This window comes from Varanus komodoensis, unplaced genomic scaffold (genome assembly GCF_004798865.1).
Source record: "Varanus komodoensis strain SLA01 unplaced genomic scaffold, ASM479886v1 scaffold100, whole genome shotgun sequence".
In the NCBI taxonomy this organism is placed as follows: Eukaryota; Metazoa; Chordata; class Lepidosauria; order Squamata; family Varanidae; genus Varanus; species Varanus komodoensis.
In genome coordinates this window covers 1,117,027-1,135,007 of record NW_025335270.1, presented here as the reverse complement: position 1 = coordinate 1,135,007, position 17,981 = coordinate 1,117,027, and the positions used below count along the sequence as shown (strand labels likewise).

General features: G+C 44.2%; 1 protein-coding gene across 1 annotated transcript; it reads left to right on the top strand.

Moving 5' to 3' along the window:
• The first annotated feature begins 10,406 nt into the window (after positions 1 to 10,406).
• Positions 10,407 to 17,765, top strand: EVA1A (eva-1 homolog A, regulator of programmed cell death). The gene is made up of 2 exons (XM_044419256.1): positions 10,407 to 10,479; positions 17,219 to 17,765. The coding sequence occupies exons 1-2, from the start codon at positions 10,407 to 10,409 to the stop codon at positions 17,575 to 17,577; spliced, it is 432 nt and encodes a 143-aa protein (XP_044275191.1). The 3' UTR covers positions 17,578 to 17,765.
• The last annotated feature ends 216 nt before the right edge of the window (positions 17,766 to 17,981 follow it).

The window sequence follows — 17,981 nt, the reverse complement described above, 5'->3', positions numbered from 1 at the left end:
GGTCCCAACTCAACTCACTCAGGTTCCTCAGATGCCTGGCATCACCCATTCATCTGTTATTAGTATCCCTGGATTCACACAGTTTGTTTTCATTCTAAAAGTTTGACATGCCTCTCCTAAGCCTGAGTTTCTAAAAGTAAAAGTTTTAAATTTCAGTATGCTAGTGCCTGTATTTGCATCATTATTGACCCTTTTGCATTATTCCCTTTTTCTCTGGACCCATTTTGCCTTGTTCCTGACCCTCCACTAGAACACACTAATCCAGAGCTTCTCTGGAACTGAAACTGGACGTGCCTTGTGGGCAGAGAGAGGTTTGACAACCCTGGTCTAATGGTAGGGCCAGGCCTGAAGGATTGTTCTGGGCACCTCAAGGATTATATGTGTGTCTGTTTCTCCTCCATTCACCTCACAAGAGCTGTAGAGCTGATTCCCCCTTGGGCACCCAGTGAATGTTGACAGAAAAAAACCTGGGTCTCTCATGCCCTAGTACTCCAACACTCTAACTGCTCAACCCCACCTGTTCTCTTAGGTTTTGCTTACCCAGCATTGTGCAACACTTCTCTTTGACATCTGTGTGAACACTTTGTGGTCAAAACTGTCCAAGGCAGTACAGTTTAAGGGAATTGTTTCAAGCATCTTTGGCAATGGCTCCTTCCCCCAGAGAGGGCAATCTCTAATGGTTATTCCACCTGGCAGGATCTGGGATGGGAGGCCTCTCAGGACCAACTGGTATCTCTTCAGACCTTGACGGTTTGAAATGAGGGATAACCCAGAAAACCTCCTCCTCAGCCCATTTGTGATGAGGGGGCTGGGAGCTCACTTTTGAGCAACTTTATGATGGCTTCAATTAGCTTGAGTTGAGTCACCTGCCATGAGCATGAGCAGGTAGAGGCAGGGACATCACTTCTCAGTTGATGAATTTTGAGACTAATGCTAGGATAAGCTTTCATATAGCCTGAAGTGCCTGACCCTTCCTAATCTTGGAAGCTAAGTAGCATCAGCCCTGGTTAGAATCTGGATGGGAGACATGAGTCCTACATTGAGCAGGGGATTGGACCCAATGGCTTTCTAGGTCTTTTCCAACTATATGATTCTATGTGTGTTTGATGAAACATTAGATGTGGCAGCTTTAATTGTAAAATTTAGTTTGCTGCACATCTTAAATCATATTGAACAAAGTTAGGGTCACATAATCTGGCACTGCAATCACATCTTTGGCACAAATGGGAATTGTAATTTCAGAATGGGTGGGGGAGAGGAACATGCCACAGGGGAGGGAACTTAAGACTTTGGTACATTGAGGGGCATCGATTTGATTGGACTTTAGTGCCTCTACAGTACGGTAGAGTATTGCCCTGCTCTTTGGTACACTGGGATGGTGCAGTTGGTGAACAGGTTGACATCAGCTAGAGCCCTGCTGATGTAGACACAAAGCCAAGATGACTCACAGTGCTTTGGCATGCATACTCATGCCTCCTGTGCAGCAGTGTGGGCAGTGAAGAAGCCAGTGTGGTGCAGTGGTTAAGCGCCTGGGACTGGGACTCAGAGGATCTGGGTTCGAGTCCCCGCTCGGCCATGGAGCCAACTGGGTGGCTTTGGGCCAGTCACAGACTCTCAGCCCAACCTACCTCACAGGGTTGTTGTTGTTGTGGGGATCAGATGGAGGAGGAGAATGATGTAAGCTGCCTTGAGTCCTTTGTAGGAAAAAGGCAGGATATAAATTGAAAAATAAATAAATAAATAAATTATTTGGCTGCTGTCTTCAAGTCGCCATCTAGAAGAGCTCTTTCAGGTGGTCCAGGGGCTGTTAGCACTTTCCACACTGAATGGGGCCCTGCCCCCTTCTAAGACCCACTGTGTCCTTTTCGTATGACACTTTGAAGACAAAATTACTTGTCGCTGTAGTGAACTCAGTGCTGATATTCGCAGAGATCCAGCAGAGATATCCAACATAGCCAGCTGCCTGAATTTGTGGGATTAGTTTCAGTTACTGCAGCCTGATGATGTAGATAAGGTGCTTGCAGGAGTGCAGCTGGTGTTGCGCTCTCTTGATTCTTGCCTTCCCTAGCTAATAAAAGCTAGCTGAGGGGTAGAGCTGGGTGGACCCAGGTAGAGGCAACTGCATGAAGGGTTAAAAGCAGGCAGTGGTGTGACCTCCCTGAAAAAAAAAACACCACTTTGGACCCAATGGTTTTTGATAAATAGATATTCCGTAGTTGCAAATACCATTTTCTAAGGGAAGGTACTTCAGAGAAACTTGGCAGAAAAACTGCAGGCCCTCTTGGAGGACACTGACCCATTTCAATCTGGTTTTGATATAGTTATTTATCTAAAACATTTGTATGCTGCCTATTGCGCCATAGCATCAGTTATGACTGAATAAGCCTTAGTTGCCCTGCAGGGATCCTGTTGATTTTACTTGATCAGCCATGCCATCTTCCTGGAAAGATTTTGTGTATGAGGGTCAATAAACTGAAGCTGAAGCCCGGGAGGACCAAAGCCCTGCGGGCGACCGCTTCCCCAGCCCAGGAGACAGGGTCACTGCCTGCTCTGGGTAGGGTTGTGCTCCTTCTGAAAGGTGAGGACCACAGCCCAGGAGTATAGCAGGGTCCACTGCTGTTGCTGTAGCCCCAGTGACCACAGGGTCATGGGATGCCTTTTGCCATCTTCAGTTGGCTAACCAGCTATCTTGTTTTCCGTCTTTACTTCATTTTGTCCTTTTATCGCTCACTGCTCAGGAATCTGTCCAGCTATGCAGAGGCATAGAAATGCGATAAATAAATAATCAAACTTTTCTTTCATGCCATGGTTTTGATTTTTTAAAAAATGGCTCTCAAGCTGCTATTGGGTAGAAGCAAGCTCCCAAGTGATAGTTTTGGGAGAGATCAAATGTGTAGGACTGGCTCAACCTTTAGGCAGAGTGAGGCAGTCAGTCACCTCAGGTGGCAGATGCTGTGGGGAGGCAGCAAGGTGTTAGAGGAGAGAGCTTTATGCCACATGACCTGCTAGACTAGCTTTCCAATATGGAGGATGCTATTCCATTGACACTGTAGAAGAAAGTCAGTTGTCGCTTCTGTTGGCTGTTGCACACAGGGGGCACCATCTTGTCCTTTGCTTCAGGCAGCAAATGACTTAGGCCAACCTTGGGCTAAGTGGTGTGTGTGGGTTGCCGGGGGGTGATGTAAGGTCACCAAGTGACCATAGCTGAATGGGGATCTGAACGCAGATCTCCCCACGTCTAATCCAGTGCTGGGATTACTATACCAGGCTGACTATTGTAATGATTTCCAGAAAGCTAGTTATATTAGTCTTTGCAACAAAAAGAACTAAAAGTCTGGCACTACCTTAAAAACAAACCAGTTTATTATAGCATTCACAGGCTCTGATTTTTTTTTTCTTTTTCTTTGGTTAAAGAGTCACTGACTGTTGTTTGACAATGCTGGGTGTTTCTTACGTCATATAATGTATTATGAGAAATAAATGCTTTTATATGAGGGTTAAGTGACAGTAATCGCCTTCCTCAAACTCTCATACAGCCAAGGGCATGCTGGTGGTTGATGCTGCCAAATTCCCACATGTCTACCAATGCCACCCCTTGCAATTTCCATCCCTTTACTTGGTAGCCTCCCCCATTTCACCTTCAGTGTCACCAGAACAGCAGAGTAGAGGTGAAAACATCTCTGTTTGCCATGCTTTCCTCTGATTTATTAGGAGATCAAAAACCTCAGGAAAATGGCATTTGTCAGAGCTAGTTGCCCATGGTGCTCTAGGAGGGGATGGAGAGAAACGGAAGGAGAAGATAGGATCAAGACCTTTCTTTTGCCCCTACCGCAGCACAGTTACCAGTCTTGGCAGCAGCGTGAGTGACTAGCTAGGTCCAAAGAGATACTTTGGTTCATATTAAAATCCTGGCTGGAGAAGAGGTTTGCCATAATACTTATTCATATGCTGAAGCTGAGTTTTTTGTGCTATCAGAGTTCACATTCTAAGCACGTAACTGACGAACCTTTAATGGAATCAATAATTGCAGTGAAGAAATAAAGCAACAAAATGCAGCAAAACAAGACAGCCATGATGGTCCATGATTTTTTTCAAAGTTCTTGGTTGGGCAAACTCTATCAGGACCAACTAAAATACCAGAAAAGACTGTGTTAACTTATGTGTTCTCTGGAATACTTCACTAGGCTAGAAGCTATAAAAAGCTGGTGGCTGGAGGAAGAAGGCTTAAGCCAGAGGTTGTGGCCATGAGATCTGCATCATAAAGTCTGTCTCAGGATAGACACTGCAGGCTGATGGTTCTTACAGGTGAAGGGGTCCCAGCATTAGCAACCAGAAGGTATTGTGCAGCTCTTCCATCTTTTTTTCTTGGCAGCGTTTCTGTGGTTACCATAAAGGTGGAAGACGCAGTTGGAAAACAGGACAAGATTACAAGTGGATGATGTCATTGTTTGGACCCCCATGCAAAATTCCATGGAAGAGGCAAGGTGGAAAGCACATGGAAAGCTTCATCTGGAAGCACTCTGAATGAATTAGTCACTGGGAGATGTTGCAGGTATCAGATTACACTTAATATTCTGAGGCAAAGAAGCAATGTTTCCTTTTCCAAAAACATTATGGCAGGCTGTCTCTTGCCTTGGAAGGAACATAAAAGCATGAAATAGCGATGCACGATCATGTTGCATCATTGTACAGTGGTACCTTGGCTCATGAACTTAATCCATTCCAAGACTCTGGTTGTGACCCAAATTGGTTGTGAGCCAAGTTCAATTTCCCCATAAGGTTCAATGTAAATAAGGTTAATCCATTCTGTAACTATTTTTTTTAATCAGAAAAATGTGAAGGAAAGTGACAAAGAACAACAAAGATCGTGGCCATTGAGCACAGCCATCTCTCCCCCCACCCTGAGCGCAGGCGCAGCCATGTCCCCCTCCCCTCAGCATGACGGCGATCGCACCCGTCATCCGGCACGCTGGGTGTGGGGGAGAGATGGGCGCGATCGCAGGTGCATGGGGGGGGACAGACGGGCGTGATCATGCTGGGGGAGGGAGATGGCCAAGATCGTGGTTGCGCTCATGCAGGAAAGACGGGCGCAATCACAGGCATGGACATGCAGGAAAGACGAGTGCGATCATGGCCATCTCCCCACTCAAGGGGGTGGGGAGATGGCCAAGATCGTGGTTGCCACCCAATGCAGAGATTGCGACCCGAGTCAAAATTTTTATGAAATTTTGTTTGCGACCCGATTTGGTCGTGAACTGAGGTGTTCATGAGCTGAGGTACCACTGTATTTGTGAAGCACACAGCTAACATTACTGCCCCCCCCCCCATGATTTATGCTTGCTCCAACATTCCTAATATTTTAAAAGAAAAAAGTTTATCAAGGCTAAAAAGATAAAGAACAATAAAAATACTCTGAGTATCTGCATTTTAAACTCAATTAAAATGTAGCATCGTGAGTACTACAGGAACAAAATGAGGTTTGCTTCTGCTGCCCTGATGATAAGCATGACACCTCCTCATTTCCAAAAAGTCTTGTGTTCAGAGGATGGGTGGGCAGTGGGCAAGTACATGTCTACATATGCTCATTTAATTATTTAGTTTTATGTGTTATCTTCTTTCTACAACAAAATGATGCTTCTCTGAAGTAAATATGTTTGCTACCAGGACAGCAAAATTTGGAAATTATAAATGACCGGGACCTTTCCTCATTGAAATGCCTGGAGAAAAAGGCTTTTTGGGTGGCATCCTATGGAGTGCTCCTTTGAAGTTTGGCCCAAAGGAAAAATATAAAGCAGCAACACTCCCATTGCTTCCCAGAGCAAATCTATAATGACAGCACACTTCCTGCTGAATAAGATGAAGTGTTGTGGAGGATGCCCACAGCCAGTTACCCTATTTAAAAACAGACAATCCCTACCCCCCAGTGTGGCTGCTGTACATAGTTCTTCAGAGTATTCTGAAGATGCAGAACCAGCCTGCATCATTGCATGCAAGACCACAGGAAAGCAACAGTCTGGTCTGTTTACCCTGTTGTTTTCTTCATGCATTGATATTGCAACTCTGAGGGTGCAATAAAACTGCTTGTAATACCAGCTTCACTTAGCAAATTCCTTTATAAATTTGTTTTGGGGTTTTATTTATTTAAAACGTTTCTATACCATCCCATACTTAAAAGTCTCAGGACGGTTGTACCTAGATGTTAGTTTATGCTTTTGGGGGCCACACTGGCAATACTTGTTTTTGTCATTTAAAATAATTCCTAAGGACTATTTATCATCATCAAAACTGCCTTGTGCTGTGCAGTCATGATTCAGAATGAAAATAGAAGTGTGAGCAAAATGTCTTAGTGATCTGTCACTTCAACCACAGCCAAAGACTCTGTACCTTAGGCAAGCTGTTGAGATGCATGAAAGTATGTGTTATGGACAGGCTGGAATGGGCCTCTAAGCCAGAACATATCCTAACTCCATCTTATTCAGATACAGGTCTCTGCTAAAGCTGAAGGCCATGTTATCTGGAAGCTGGCATTGCAGTGCAAATACTAAGGTCATCTCAAGGACAAGTGACTGATTCCTACTCGTTTGGTAAACCTGTTGACTAATTAACAAGAAGAATCTTTTAGAACCTATTTCAGAGCTTTGGATCATAGAATATTTGAGTTAGAAGGGACCAAGAATGCCATCAAGTCCAATTCCCTGTGGTGCAGGATGCCAGTTATACCATCGCACTCAGATAACTGTCTAATTGCTTCCTGAATGTCTCTACTGTGGAAGAGCACAAAACCTCTCTTGGAAGCTGGTTCCAATGTTGTACTGCTCTTACAGTCAGGAAATCCTTCCTTGTGTCTAGCCTGCATCTGGTGTTCATTGTTCCATGTCCTACAATCTGTAATGAGTGAGAAGAGATCTTCTTCTTTGTGACATCTTTTGAAGTACCTGTAGAGTGCTATCATGTCATCTCGTCTTCTTTTCTCAAGGCTGAAGTGGCCCTGTACTTTTAATCTCTCATCATAAGACTTATTTTCCAGGCCCTATAGGAGTTGAGCAGATCTTCCTTTTCCTTGTGATCGGTTATCTTTTTGCTGTCCTTGATGAGTTGCTGCATGCCTCTCTCTTTTGTTTGTCTTTTATTTTGTACGTAGCTGTAGAAGGCTTTCCTCTTATTTTAGCATGCTTCGCTAGTCTCAGTTTGTAGCTTGACTCCATCCCTGCAAGTTTTTGCTGTCTGTTTATACAGTGGTACCTTGGCTCACGAACTTAATCCATTCCAGGACTCTGGTAGTGACCCAAATTGGTCATGAGCCAGTTCAATTTCCCCATAAGGTTCAATGTAAATAAGGATAATCTGTTCGGTAACTACTTTTTTTAATCAGAAAAATGTGAAGCAAAGTGACAAAGAACAACAAAGATCGTGACCAGCTCCCCACCTCCCCAGCATCCTGGCACACGCCTGTCATCCCAGCACCCTGGGAGGGGAGGAGATGGGCACAATCGTGGGCACGTTGGGTGGGAGATGGGCGCGATTGTGCTAGGGGGGGAGATGGCAGAGAACGCGGTTGCGTTTGTGCAGGAAAGATGGGCACAATCACGGGCGCACTTGTGTAGGAAAAACGGGCGTGATCTGGCCATCTCCCCCCCCCCGCCCCCAGCATGATCGCAGCCATCTCCCCACTCAGTGGGGTGGGGAGATGGCCGCGATCATGGTCACCACCCAATGTGGAGTTCACCACCTGAGTCAAAAATTTTATGAAATTTTTGTTCGCAACCCGATTTGGTCGTGAACTGAGGCGTTTGTGAGCCGAGGTACCACTGTATTCTTCTTTTGAGGCTTGACTTTCTTTCCACTTCCTGTACACATTCTTCTTAGCTTTTAAGTTGTCTCCTAAATTTTGTGGAGCTATGACAGGAGGCAATTATAGTTTTGTATTATTTTTCTTTGTTGGGATTAGTTACTGTTGTGCTTTAAGAATTTCTTTTCTTAAGATCTCCCATCCCTCCTGGACCCCACTCTCCTTTAGGGTGAGTTGCCAAGGGATTTTGCTTACCACTGACTTTAATTTCTTAAATTTGGCCCTTTTGAAGACAAGGCTACATGTCCCAAGACCACAGTACCTTGCAAGAGTTTTAGTTGAAGGGTTTCCTAACTGCTTAAAACCTGTGGGGTGCTTGAGTCAAATTCCTGCTGCAAGACTGAAAGTGTAAAACTGCAAGAGGAAAGGAGATAAATGATCCCAGGAACCTGCTTAGGTCAGCCTGCTTGTTTTTAATATTGCTTCCAGTTCAGACTGAAACAGAAGCAAGCTCCACTGAGCGCAATGGGAGTTATTTCCCACCCACTGCACAGCTGGGTGTGTCTTGCTTCCCCTTGGGCCTGGCGAGGGGATCAGGATGAGACTTGTCTCTCCAGCCTTGTCCCCACCCACATTCCCCATTTACCTCCCTTTGACTTTTTGTTTTAACTGACTTGCTGATAGAATGATTGATTGTCTTGTTTCTTCATGTACTAGTTGCACATTTTTAGTTTTAAAAAGAAAGCATGCAAATCAAGCCTGGATGGAAAAAACCCCCATCATTTGTCCAGTTAACTCACTGTGTTTAAGGAAATGGACTTAGCAAACTGATCTCCAAGTGGTAAAGAAGTATCATAGCTGACTCCTATTTCCAGTTAGGTTTAAGAAGTAAAATGGCAGGCTGATACTGACAACTGGATTAATGTATGTCCTGTATGCATGATTCAGACACTGAAATACAAACATGTAGGTCAGGGGCAGAGCCTGCTGCAGCAATTCCCTCCCTAGCTCTGTGCATCTGTTGCTCTGCAGAGTAATGCTGGTTCTGGGTTTTGGAGGGCCCTTGGACAAGTCACCCCCCCCCCACCTACCATGAGTCACCTGCTGCTACTGCCTCCATTCTTAATCACAGCTGCCACCTGCTTGCTTGGCAGGCAGATCCAGGCAGGCAGTGGCATCTCTGGATCTTCTTCACACCACTAGTGTTTCTGGGCCTGAGTGAAAGGTGGTGAACAGCAGGTAGCAAGTCCATAGGCTCTGGCTGGTGGATGCTGTGATGCGATGTGTGCCTTTGGCAGTTGCCCAGCTCTGCTGACCCTGGATGCCAGTCCTACCACAGAAGGCATAGTATGGCAAACCTACAACTCCATAAACATCTGCTGCATTCAGCTTCTCTTATGTGTAGGTAGCCTATCTTGCAGATTCTGGCTGATTTTTAACTTGCCTTTGGGAATGTATAGTTTTTAGATTTATTCCAGGAGAAAGTAACTATAGAACCATTCATTGTGTGTGTAAATTCTAAAATCAGAATTAGCAACAAAAATGAGATGAAATGAGTGGAAATGTAGACTTTCTCAATCTGCAGATAGAAGCACTGACAAACAGTATTTGACATACCAGGCCTTGTCACCTTCTTGAAATTAACACTAGCAGTTCAGTGTTCCACTTATTCAAAGTGTGCCAAATGAAAGTGGCAGATTGACTTTTGAGAAAGAGCTTGAAAGCCTTCAACTATTGATTGAACTATGGTCTACTATGTGTTAAAATTCCTGGAGTATCACTGCTGGCTGCAGTATTGCAAATAAATCAAGTACAAGTTTTCTGCAGTGATCTGATAAGCTCTGAAAGGGTCTCTTTCAGGTTCAAGAAATTAATAGCCTCCTTGGCTACAAAACTTCAACAAATAAAATCCAATCATTAACTCATATTCACTGTACCCTTCTGCTCTGCTACAGGGAAAACATTAAGAATGCAAACTCCTCTAAGAAGTCATAAAGGGAGTTACAGACCTTTCCTCTATTTAATAAAAGCTGGCAGGAAAGGGGGACTGTTTGCCAGGAGCACATCACAAACTATAGAATTACAGTCAGATCAAGAATAGTGCCGCCTGCTGCACTCTGATTTTTAGAGTGCGCTATTGTACTATTACAAGTTTGCTGGGAATCAACTCTGATAAAGCGTCTTTTGATTTGAAAATGGGAAGGAAGGAGAGAAAAAAGGTGCTGATTATATATTTGCTGTAAATCATCTGGGTGTGTCTAACTGGTGACTTGAAAGTGAAGGAAACCAGGAGACGGTAGACCTAGCTTGCACGCAAACAAGCACAGTAGTTGCCTGGAGTGGTTTTGGAGCAGTCAGCTAAAGTCTAACAGCAAACTTCATGCCAGAGCATTTCACAGCGATGATTTTGGTTGCTGACTGCAGAGTTCGACAGGCAGGAGAACGCTCTACTTGATCAGGGGGATCAGATGTGCTTCATCCCCCACTTTTTTGTGTTCCAAAACAGAGGAGGGGGAGGAGACGAAGAAGAGGTCTGCTACCTTTTACCCATTAAACCACCCAGCCCTTGCTCCTCTCAGTGGGGGAGACACAGAAGAGAGCAGTCAACAGCAGGAGTATGGAGCTTGTGAGGACCAGCACAGAGATGGCATTGCTCAGCAATATCCTAGCAGCGTACTCATTTATCACAGGTAGTCTTCTATCTACTTCTCTCTCTTTACTGAGGCTGTATCTATGTACCTAAGGGTAGCATTCCTATCTATTTGCCCCCTAAAGCTTTTTATTTTTGATTCTGGAGTGAACCAAAGTATTTTGCTTGGAGCTAAGAAGGTGTGGGAGTTCAGGCCTAAGTCCAGCTCAAGGATGAAATCCAAAACAAGAAGGAAAAGCAGTATGGTAAATGTATTTGCTCTATCTGATGAAAATCCGTTGTTCTCTGCAAAATGATTATGAATGATATGAAAAGGTAGTGGGGGTGTTTGCCACAAAGGCTGCACATCTCAGGCTAGTGTCCTTACAACACTCACAGAAGACCAGCTGGTGCTATTGTCCCTGTATTTCAAATGGCTGGCTGAAAATGATGGCTTCTCAAGGCCAGTTAAGGGCACACTTCGATACTTGCTCAGGCAGAAATAACTACAGGCTTGCTGTCCCGTAATTTGGGGAAACTAATGCTGGCTATAGCTAGACAGCTTGGCTTCTTGTAACATCTTAAAATTAACTAAGTGTAGATGCATAAGTGTTTCCTCAGGTACAGCTTTTCTCTACATCTGGATTTGTGCTGTATATCTTGTATGATTTCCCCCCATTCTTTCCCTCATATATGTATTTTGAAAGGACCCTCCTGATGTGAAAATTGCATTCAATATATCTGCTTAAATTTTCTGGGAACTGAATGGATCAGGGATGAGTAGATTCCCCTAGTTCTGCTCCACTCTCCTGCTTTTCTCTTCTGCTTACCTCAGTTGAGTCTTCATCTCTTCTGGGAAGAAGAGAGGAAAACAAGCAAAGAAATGATCTCCCTTTCCTAGAAGTTTATCCCTTTGATTTTGCTTTAAGATGACTTCCTGTAGAGGGTTTAAAAAAAAAAAATGCTTCTCCATCAGAAAAACATGGAAACAAGAACTTTTGATTCAAAACCAGCAGCAATATATGGTGGTGCACTGCATTCACAGTGTACACACTCCTTAATATGAGTTGATGCATATTTACTGGCTATTTTTTTAAATCTGAGCTCAATAGTTTAATTTACAGTTAAGATTTTCTCTCTCTCTCTCTCTCTCTCTCTCTCTCTCTCTCTCTCATTCCAGCTTGAAAGGAATTTAGGATTTTGGTTCATAAAGAGAGCTGATGCAGCCTAATGGCTCACAGAGCAATCCTAATGGTGGTGGTGGGGAATAAGGCAAATGTATTGCTGCATCCACAGCCCTGCTAGCTTGTAATAGCCAGGATGGGAGCATGCATGTGAGCACTGGCATTTCCTACCCGACCCCTGGTGAAACAGGGTTTTTTTTTTAAAGTTCTCCTCCCCTTGGTCACAATGGGAAGGAATTCTCCTACCATTCCCAGAGGCTGGCAGAGGTGGGAAGCCTGGATCCGATGCCATGCCTCTGCTGAAGGAATCCTCCTCTGAGAAGGAGCAAGAGCTCCCACAGACAGACATCAGATCTGGTAGCTCCTGGGCCCTCAGGTCTGCCCCTGCAGGAGGAACGGAGCTCTGCCTCTGAAGTGGAAGCTGGGTGACCACTGAGTCCATGAGAGCATAGCTGCCTCAAAAGGCAACCAGGAGATCTCCTTGAAAAGTCTTCACTTGCCAAGGAGGACCACTCAAAAGTAGACAACTGACTCAGGATTAAGACCCTCCTAAGTAGGACTTTTGCCACTGTAGCTGAGCCCTGGGTGGTGCTCAGGAAGCTGTGGCTTCAGTTTTAGCTAGAACAACCTTGTTCTTTAAGCTCCAGTGCCTTGTAACTTGCTTTCTGTACCTTGAGAGAGATTCAACTGGATTCTGTTTCTGGATTGTGAATTCTATGCCATTGATAATTTGAAATTTTGAAAAAGTGCCATAGGCACCATCACAGCCTGGCAAGAAAGTAAATGTCTGATAGAGTAAATAAAAAGGAAACATTAATTTACTTTTTACTGATTTACATTAATTTATTAATTTACTAATATTATTTTTACATGAGATACTCAAAGTCAAATGAAAGCTTAGTATAGACTGCACATTAAAAATTATAGATCTGGTGCTTCTTATCACTGCTTTGGTACAAAAATGTAGATCCACTGCACCAGTCCTCATGGGTGTTCATGACAAGTCTTCTGTGGACACAGAGTTGACCCATGTTTTGATGGTGATATAAGGGAGTCTGCTTTGATCCATATACAGGAAAATGAAGGAAGGGAAATTGCTTTGGTGATCATCTTCTGTCTAGTCTTTCCCTAGCAGTGAAAGCCTGGGTGCAGAGAAACTGGCTCTCATGCACAGTGGCAGCTAGAGAAGTGTTCTTCTAGCCGCCACTTCAGTTTGGGAGCCAGCTTTGCTCTGTCCTGTCCTTCCTTGGAGTGAAACAGGCTCCTCAACATAGATGCTGACTTGAGGACCCACTGATACTGTCCACCTGACAGGAGCAGCTCAAGGCAACATGTTGGACATGGACCTGATGACCACATTCATCCTGCAAAAATGTATATGTGATAACCAGTTCTCCAAATCCATAAATGTTCCCTGCCCCATTGTACATCTCAAGTACTGAGGGTTTGTGATTTACTATGTATTCCTTTGATCCTTGTCCATCTTGGCTATTGAAATTTGCCAGAGGTGGTTGTTTATATGGACCTCAGCAGTTGTTGATGCTTCTTTGGCAAAGTCCCCACTTCCTTGAAAGAGGCAGTGGCAAGTCCTTCATTAAAGAAACCCAAGTTAGATCTTATGGTTTGGGATAATTAGCAGCCAGTGTCTGATCTTCTGTTCTTGGGCAAGATCCTGAAGCATGTGTTAACTTCCCAATTCCAGGCAGTATTGGATTGTTTATTGGTTGTTGATTATCTGGACCCTTTCCAGTCTGTTTCCAGAATCAGTTTGGGACAGAAACAGCTTTTGCTAACTCTAGTGTATGATGTACACTGCAGAATAGATTTTGGATGGGGAGTGGGGGAGAGCAACCTTGCTAGCACTACTTGATCCCTTGATGGCTTTCAATACTATCAGCCATGGTATCTTTCTGGACTGTCTATTCAGGTGGTCTTGGGAGGCATGTTGTTCTAATGTTCTCAGTCCTTCTGCAGAAGGTTTCAGAAGGTGACCTTTGGATTATAAGGTTTCACACTATTCTGTTTATTTTCAGTTATTTCAAATTATTTTAGGTTGCCTTTAAGGGTAGAACCCTCTCGTCGTCTTTTCTCTGTGTTTAAATATTTATTTATTTTTCAATTTATATCCTGCCTTTTTCCAACAAAGGGCTCAAGGCAGCTTACATCATTCTCGTCCTCAATCTTATCCTCACAACAACAACCCTGTGAGGTAGGTTGGGCTGAGAGTCTGTGACTGGCCCAAAGTCACCCAGTTGGCTCCATGGCTGAGCGGGGACTAGAACCCAGATTGCCTGAGTCCCAGTCCCAGGCTCTTAACCACTACACCACACCGGCTCTAAATATCTACATGAAATGTCTGGAGGAAGTCATCTAGAGCAGTGGTAAGCAACCTGGTGCCAGTGGAAAAAGGTATACGCCTGGGCACCTTTCTTCATGCTCACAAAGGTGAACTCCTTTGCATTTAAACACATTTTAATCACTGAGGGGTAATGACTGGCCTAAGGTCGCTCACTAAGCTGTGTGGCTGCATGCCAATTTGCATAAACACCATACGGACTAATTGCAAGCTGAGCATGGCATGCTGCTGAGTGTAGGAATGCACTGTGGACCAGTGCTCTCTGGGCACAAACCTATACAATTTTTAGGAAATAGCCCCATTAAACATAACCAAAATTTAATTAGGAGAAAACCATGACCTGTTTTTCACTTACTTTTTGGCCCGTTACCAAAAATTACAACACCGTTGGGCAAAGATTTCAGGACTAGAGGACACTGCTTTGAAGCTCCTGGTTCCCAGTCAAATGAGGAGGCAGAAAGAATTGCAGCCAAAAATGGCTTCTCATTTGGACCTCAGACATGCAAACTGACTGAGCCTCTCTGAAGACAAAGTGAGAAAGCTGGGTCTTATCAACTGCCCAGCCTCCTGCTCTGCCTCCTGCTTGCTGGCTGGATTGCGACTCCTGTCCTTAGAGAAGCTTCCTTCCCCTGCAGAAGGAGAGCACCTCCTTGAGGGCTGACAAACAGCAACTCTCTTCCAGCTGGATCTGATTCTCAGAAGGCTGCCTGAGGCAAGGCAACCATGACATCCTCAGAGAATAATGTCAAAGGGAGCTCCCCTTGAGGATGGGGGAAAAGGTTCAGGGGCCACCCCTGACATCTTGGCCAGTCTGGTTGGAGTTCTTTCATAGTCCTCATGGGAAGGGAGTCTAGCTGCTTCTTCACAGAGCTTTAGTCCAGGCGTGGGAAGGAGAACAAGGGGCCAAGATGAGGGACCTGTATGTGGGGGCAATCAGTATAGTTATGAGTAGAAGAAGATAGAGTGTTAGGAGGAAGTCTAGCCAGGTGAGGGAAACATTCCTCAGATACTTAAGACTGTGCTGCATGTTCCATTGTTCCTTGCACCTGCAGGTTTGCTGCTTGCCCTTGGGTCTCTGGATGTTGCTTTAAATGCCGGGTTGGTGCAGGATAAGGCTTCATCCACAATTCTATTAAATTAGATGAGGTAGCCAAAGTAGCATGCATAAACAGATACTTTTTGCCTTTATTCAGTCTTCTATCCACTGCCCAATCTTAGGATTGTCAGGAGCCTATTACATGCTGGTTCCAAGGAAGTTTCAAACCAATCTGGGACTTGCTGTAATATATTGCTACGCATTTCCAGAGCAAAACTGCTTACATTGACTTGGCCTTAGACTCCACTGTTATGGCACTTGGATCATGTAAGGTTCCCAGAAGACAGCCTGGTGCAGTTTCATTTCATACAGTTTGAAGACATTGATAAGATGCTTGGACAGAATCATGTAACCACTCTTACTGGCTGTTTGTACCTCATGGCTTATAAAAGCCAGCAGAGGGGAGAACAACTGCCTGGGCCAGGAGATTATCACTGCATCACTGCAAGATGGAGTGGCCCTATGTTGAAAGAGGAAATGATGAGACCATCCTTGAAGAAGTCTTCTCTGGACCAATAGCAAGACAATCTCTACAACTGTGGGCCAGTGGAAATGTTCCTTGGCAGGATCCTTGAGCTGACGATGGCCCATCATTTCCAGGCACTCTTGGAGATGAATTATGTGAATCCATTTCTGTTGGGGATCAGGCTGGTTTTGGCATGGAAGCAGCTCTGGTCACTCCATATGATGACCTACGTTGCTAGAGAGTTCTAGGCAGTGTATCCCTGCTGATACGCCTGGATATCTTGGTAGCTTTCTACCATGGTATTTTCATGGGGTGGCTATCTGAGTTTGAACTGGCAGTGCTACATTGCAGTGCTCCTGCTACAGTTTGAATGGGCAGCTCCAGAAGGTGGTACTTTGGGAATATTGCTCAGCCTGGTGGATTCTCCAGCATAGGGTTCCTTGGGATCAGTTTTATGTACATGAAATCCCTGAGTGGGGTCAACCAGAGCTTTGAAATGAGTTGCCATCAGTATCTTGATGGCACACAGCTCTATTCCTCTTTTTCCTTCCCATCAGGTGAGGGTGTGGATGTGCTAAACCAGTGCCTGGCAGTAAAAATGAACCGAACGAGGGGCTAATACACTGAAGCTCAATGCAGGCAAGACTGAGATCCTGTTAGAGAGTGGAATTATCTCCTCAATGGTGCCAACTTTGGCATCCTTCTGATGTCAGGGTTAAGGCTGGCCTATATGCTGAGGCATTTTAAAGCATCCAGCAATGTTTAATGGCTTGATGGGTTCACACTTGTCAGGTGATTTTAGCATTATCTGTTTTGTAATGAATACTTTTAGCAGTTAAATTATTTTTACCATTTTAATTTCTACTGGACCTGCATGGTTTCCTTTGTTTTGGGATGGTTGTTCTATAAATTTCCAAAGTCATCACTCAATTTCTCTCCAGATCCAGCTATTTAAACTATGTTCAGGGTGAAAAAGCCAGGTTACAGTTCTGAGCATATTAACTTAAAGAGGAAGACTCCAATCCTACATATACTTACCTGGGAATAAATTCTATTGCACGCAATAGGTCTTCTGAGTAAGCATGTCTAGAGTAAGCATCCAGTTGGATGTGACCCTGAACATGTTTCCCCATCCACAGATCTCTCTGTACCCCCAGTTCCTTCTGTGTTGTTGTGTGCTGTAAAGGGACATCTGACATCTGGTCAACCTCCAAATGAAAGCCCTCCAGAATGTCCTATCCCTGACAGTGGGATTTTGTTGTGTACTTGGCTTGTTGCATTTTTTCCTTTGCAATCCAAAACTCTATTGCTTTTCCAAACCTGTTGACTTTTTAAAATCATATATCTTGCTCTAATTTCTCACCTGTGTTCCTTAGTCTGTTACCAGCCAGTTAGATGATCATAGCCACCACCAATCATTTTATCCCCACCACTTTCTCCTATTCCATAGCACTTCAGTTTGTTTATCTCCTATCCCATGGGGTTCAGTGGATTGTGTGTAGTCTCCAAACATTTCCCACTACAAATCTTTCTCTTCATTCTCAGAATAATCCATCTTCTTCTGCCCTGGGCTCAAACTTTCCTCCATCACCTTGACTGGCAAAAATATGATTTAAAATGTGTTATGGACTGAGATTCTCTCAGTTTATGTAGCTGGAGCACTCACCATTTAAAAACCATTTCTCTTCCATCTTTCAGAAAATCCTGAGCGTGCTGCTCTGTATTTTGTATCTGGCATTTGTGTTGGACTCCTCTTGACCTTGCTGGCTTTAGTGCTCCAAATCTCCTGCCAAACTGATTGTAAACCAACAAAGAAGCCAGCGCAGGACACTGACAGAGATAGCAGTGGTATTGACAGTGACTCAGACACCATATCCGACCTCTCTACACGGTGGCATCACAGGTTTGAAAGGACTTTGAACAGGAATGTCTTTACCTCAGCTGAGGAGCTAGAGAGAGCTCAAAGACTGGAAGAAAGAGAGTGCATCATCCGGGAAATATGGATGAATGGACAGCCAGATATTTCGGGAACCAGAAGCCTAAATCGTTACTACTAATGGCAGTAAATATATCTGATTAATATTGCAGCTTGGTTTCTTCTAAGCCTCTTAAGAAGGGTGTTGAATTGGGAGAAGGAAGGAATGGGCCTTATCAAGGTTTTCTGTCTTATGTTTTCTGAAGGTAGACTGACATCGAGTATTTCAACCACCCCCTTTATCCTATTCTTCCCAGGTTAATTAGCACCAAGTGCTTTCTTTGCAAGGATCTCACTTATAGTTGCTGTTGTTGTAGAATAAAAAGGAATATACAAGATGAAAGGCTCACTTTATATTCTGCAAGGTTTTAAATATGGGACATGGATTTTTCCCATCACTTGTCTAAAAAGTGTGAGTTTTACTTGCCTAATATTTTAATGTTAAGGAGGATACAAAGACCATATTGATGACAGAAGAACTGAAGC

Coding starts and splice junctions, on each gene's coding strand:
- EVA1A (XM_044419256.1), top strand. CDS start 10,407: ATGGAGCTTGTGAGGACCAGCACAGAGATGGCATTGCTCAGCAATATC. Junction 10,480..17,218: donor AGCGTACTCATTTATCACAG/GTAGTCTTCTAT, acceptor TCCATCTTTCAG/AAAATCCTGAGCGTGCTGCT.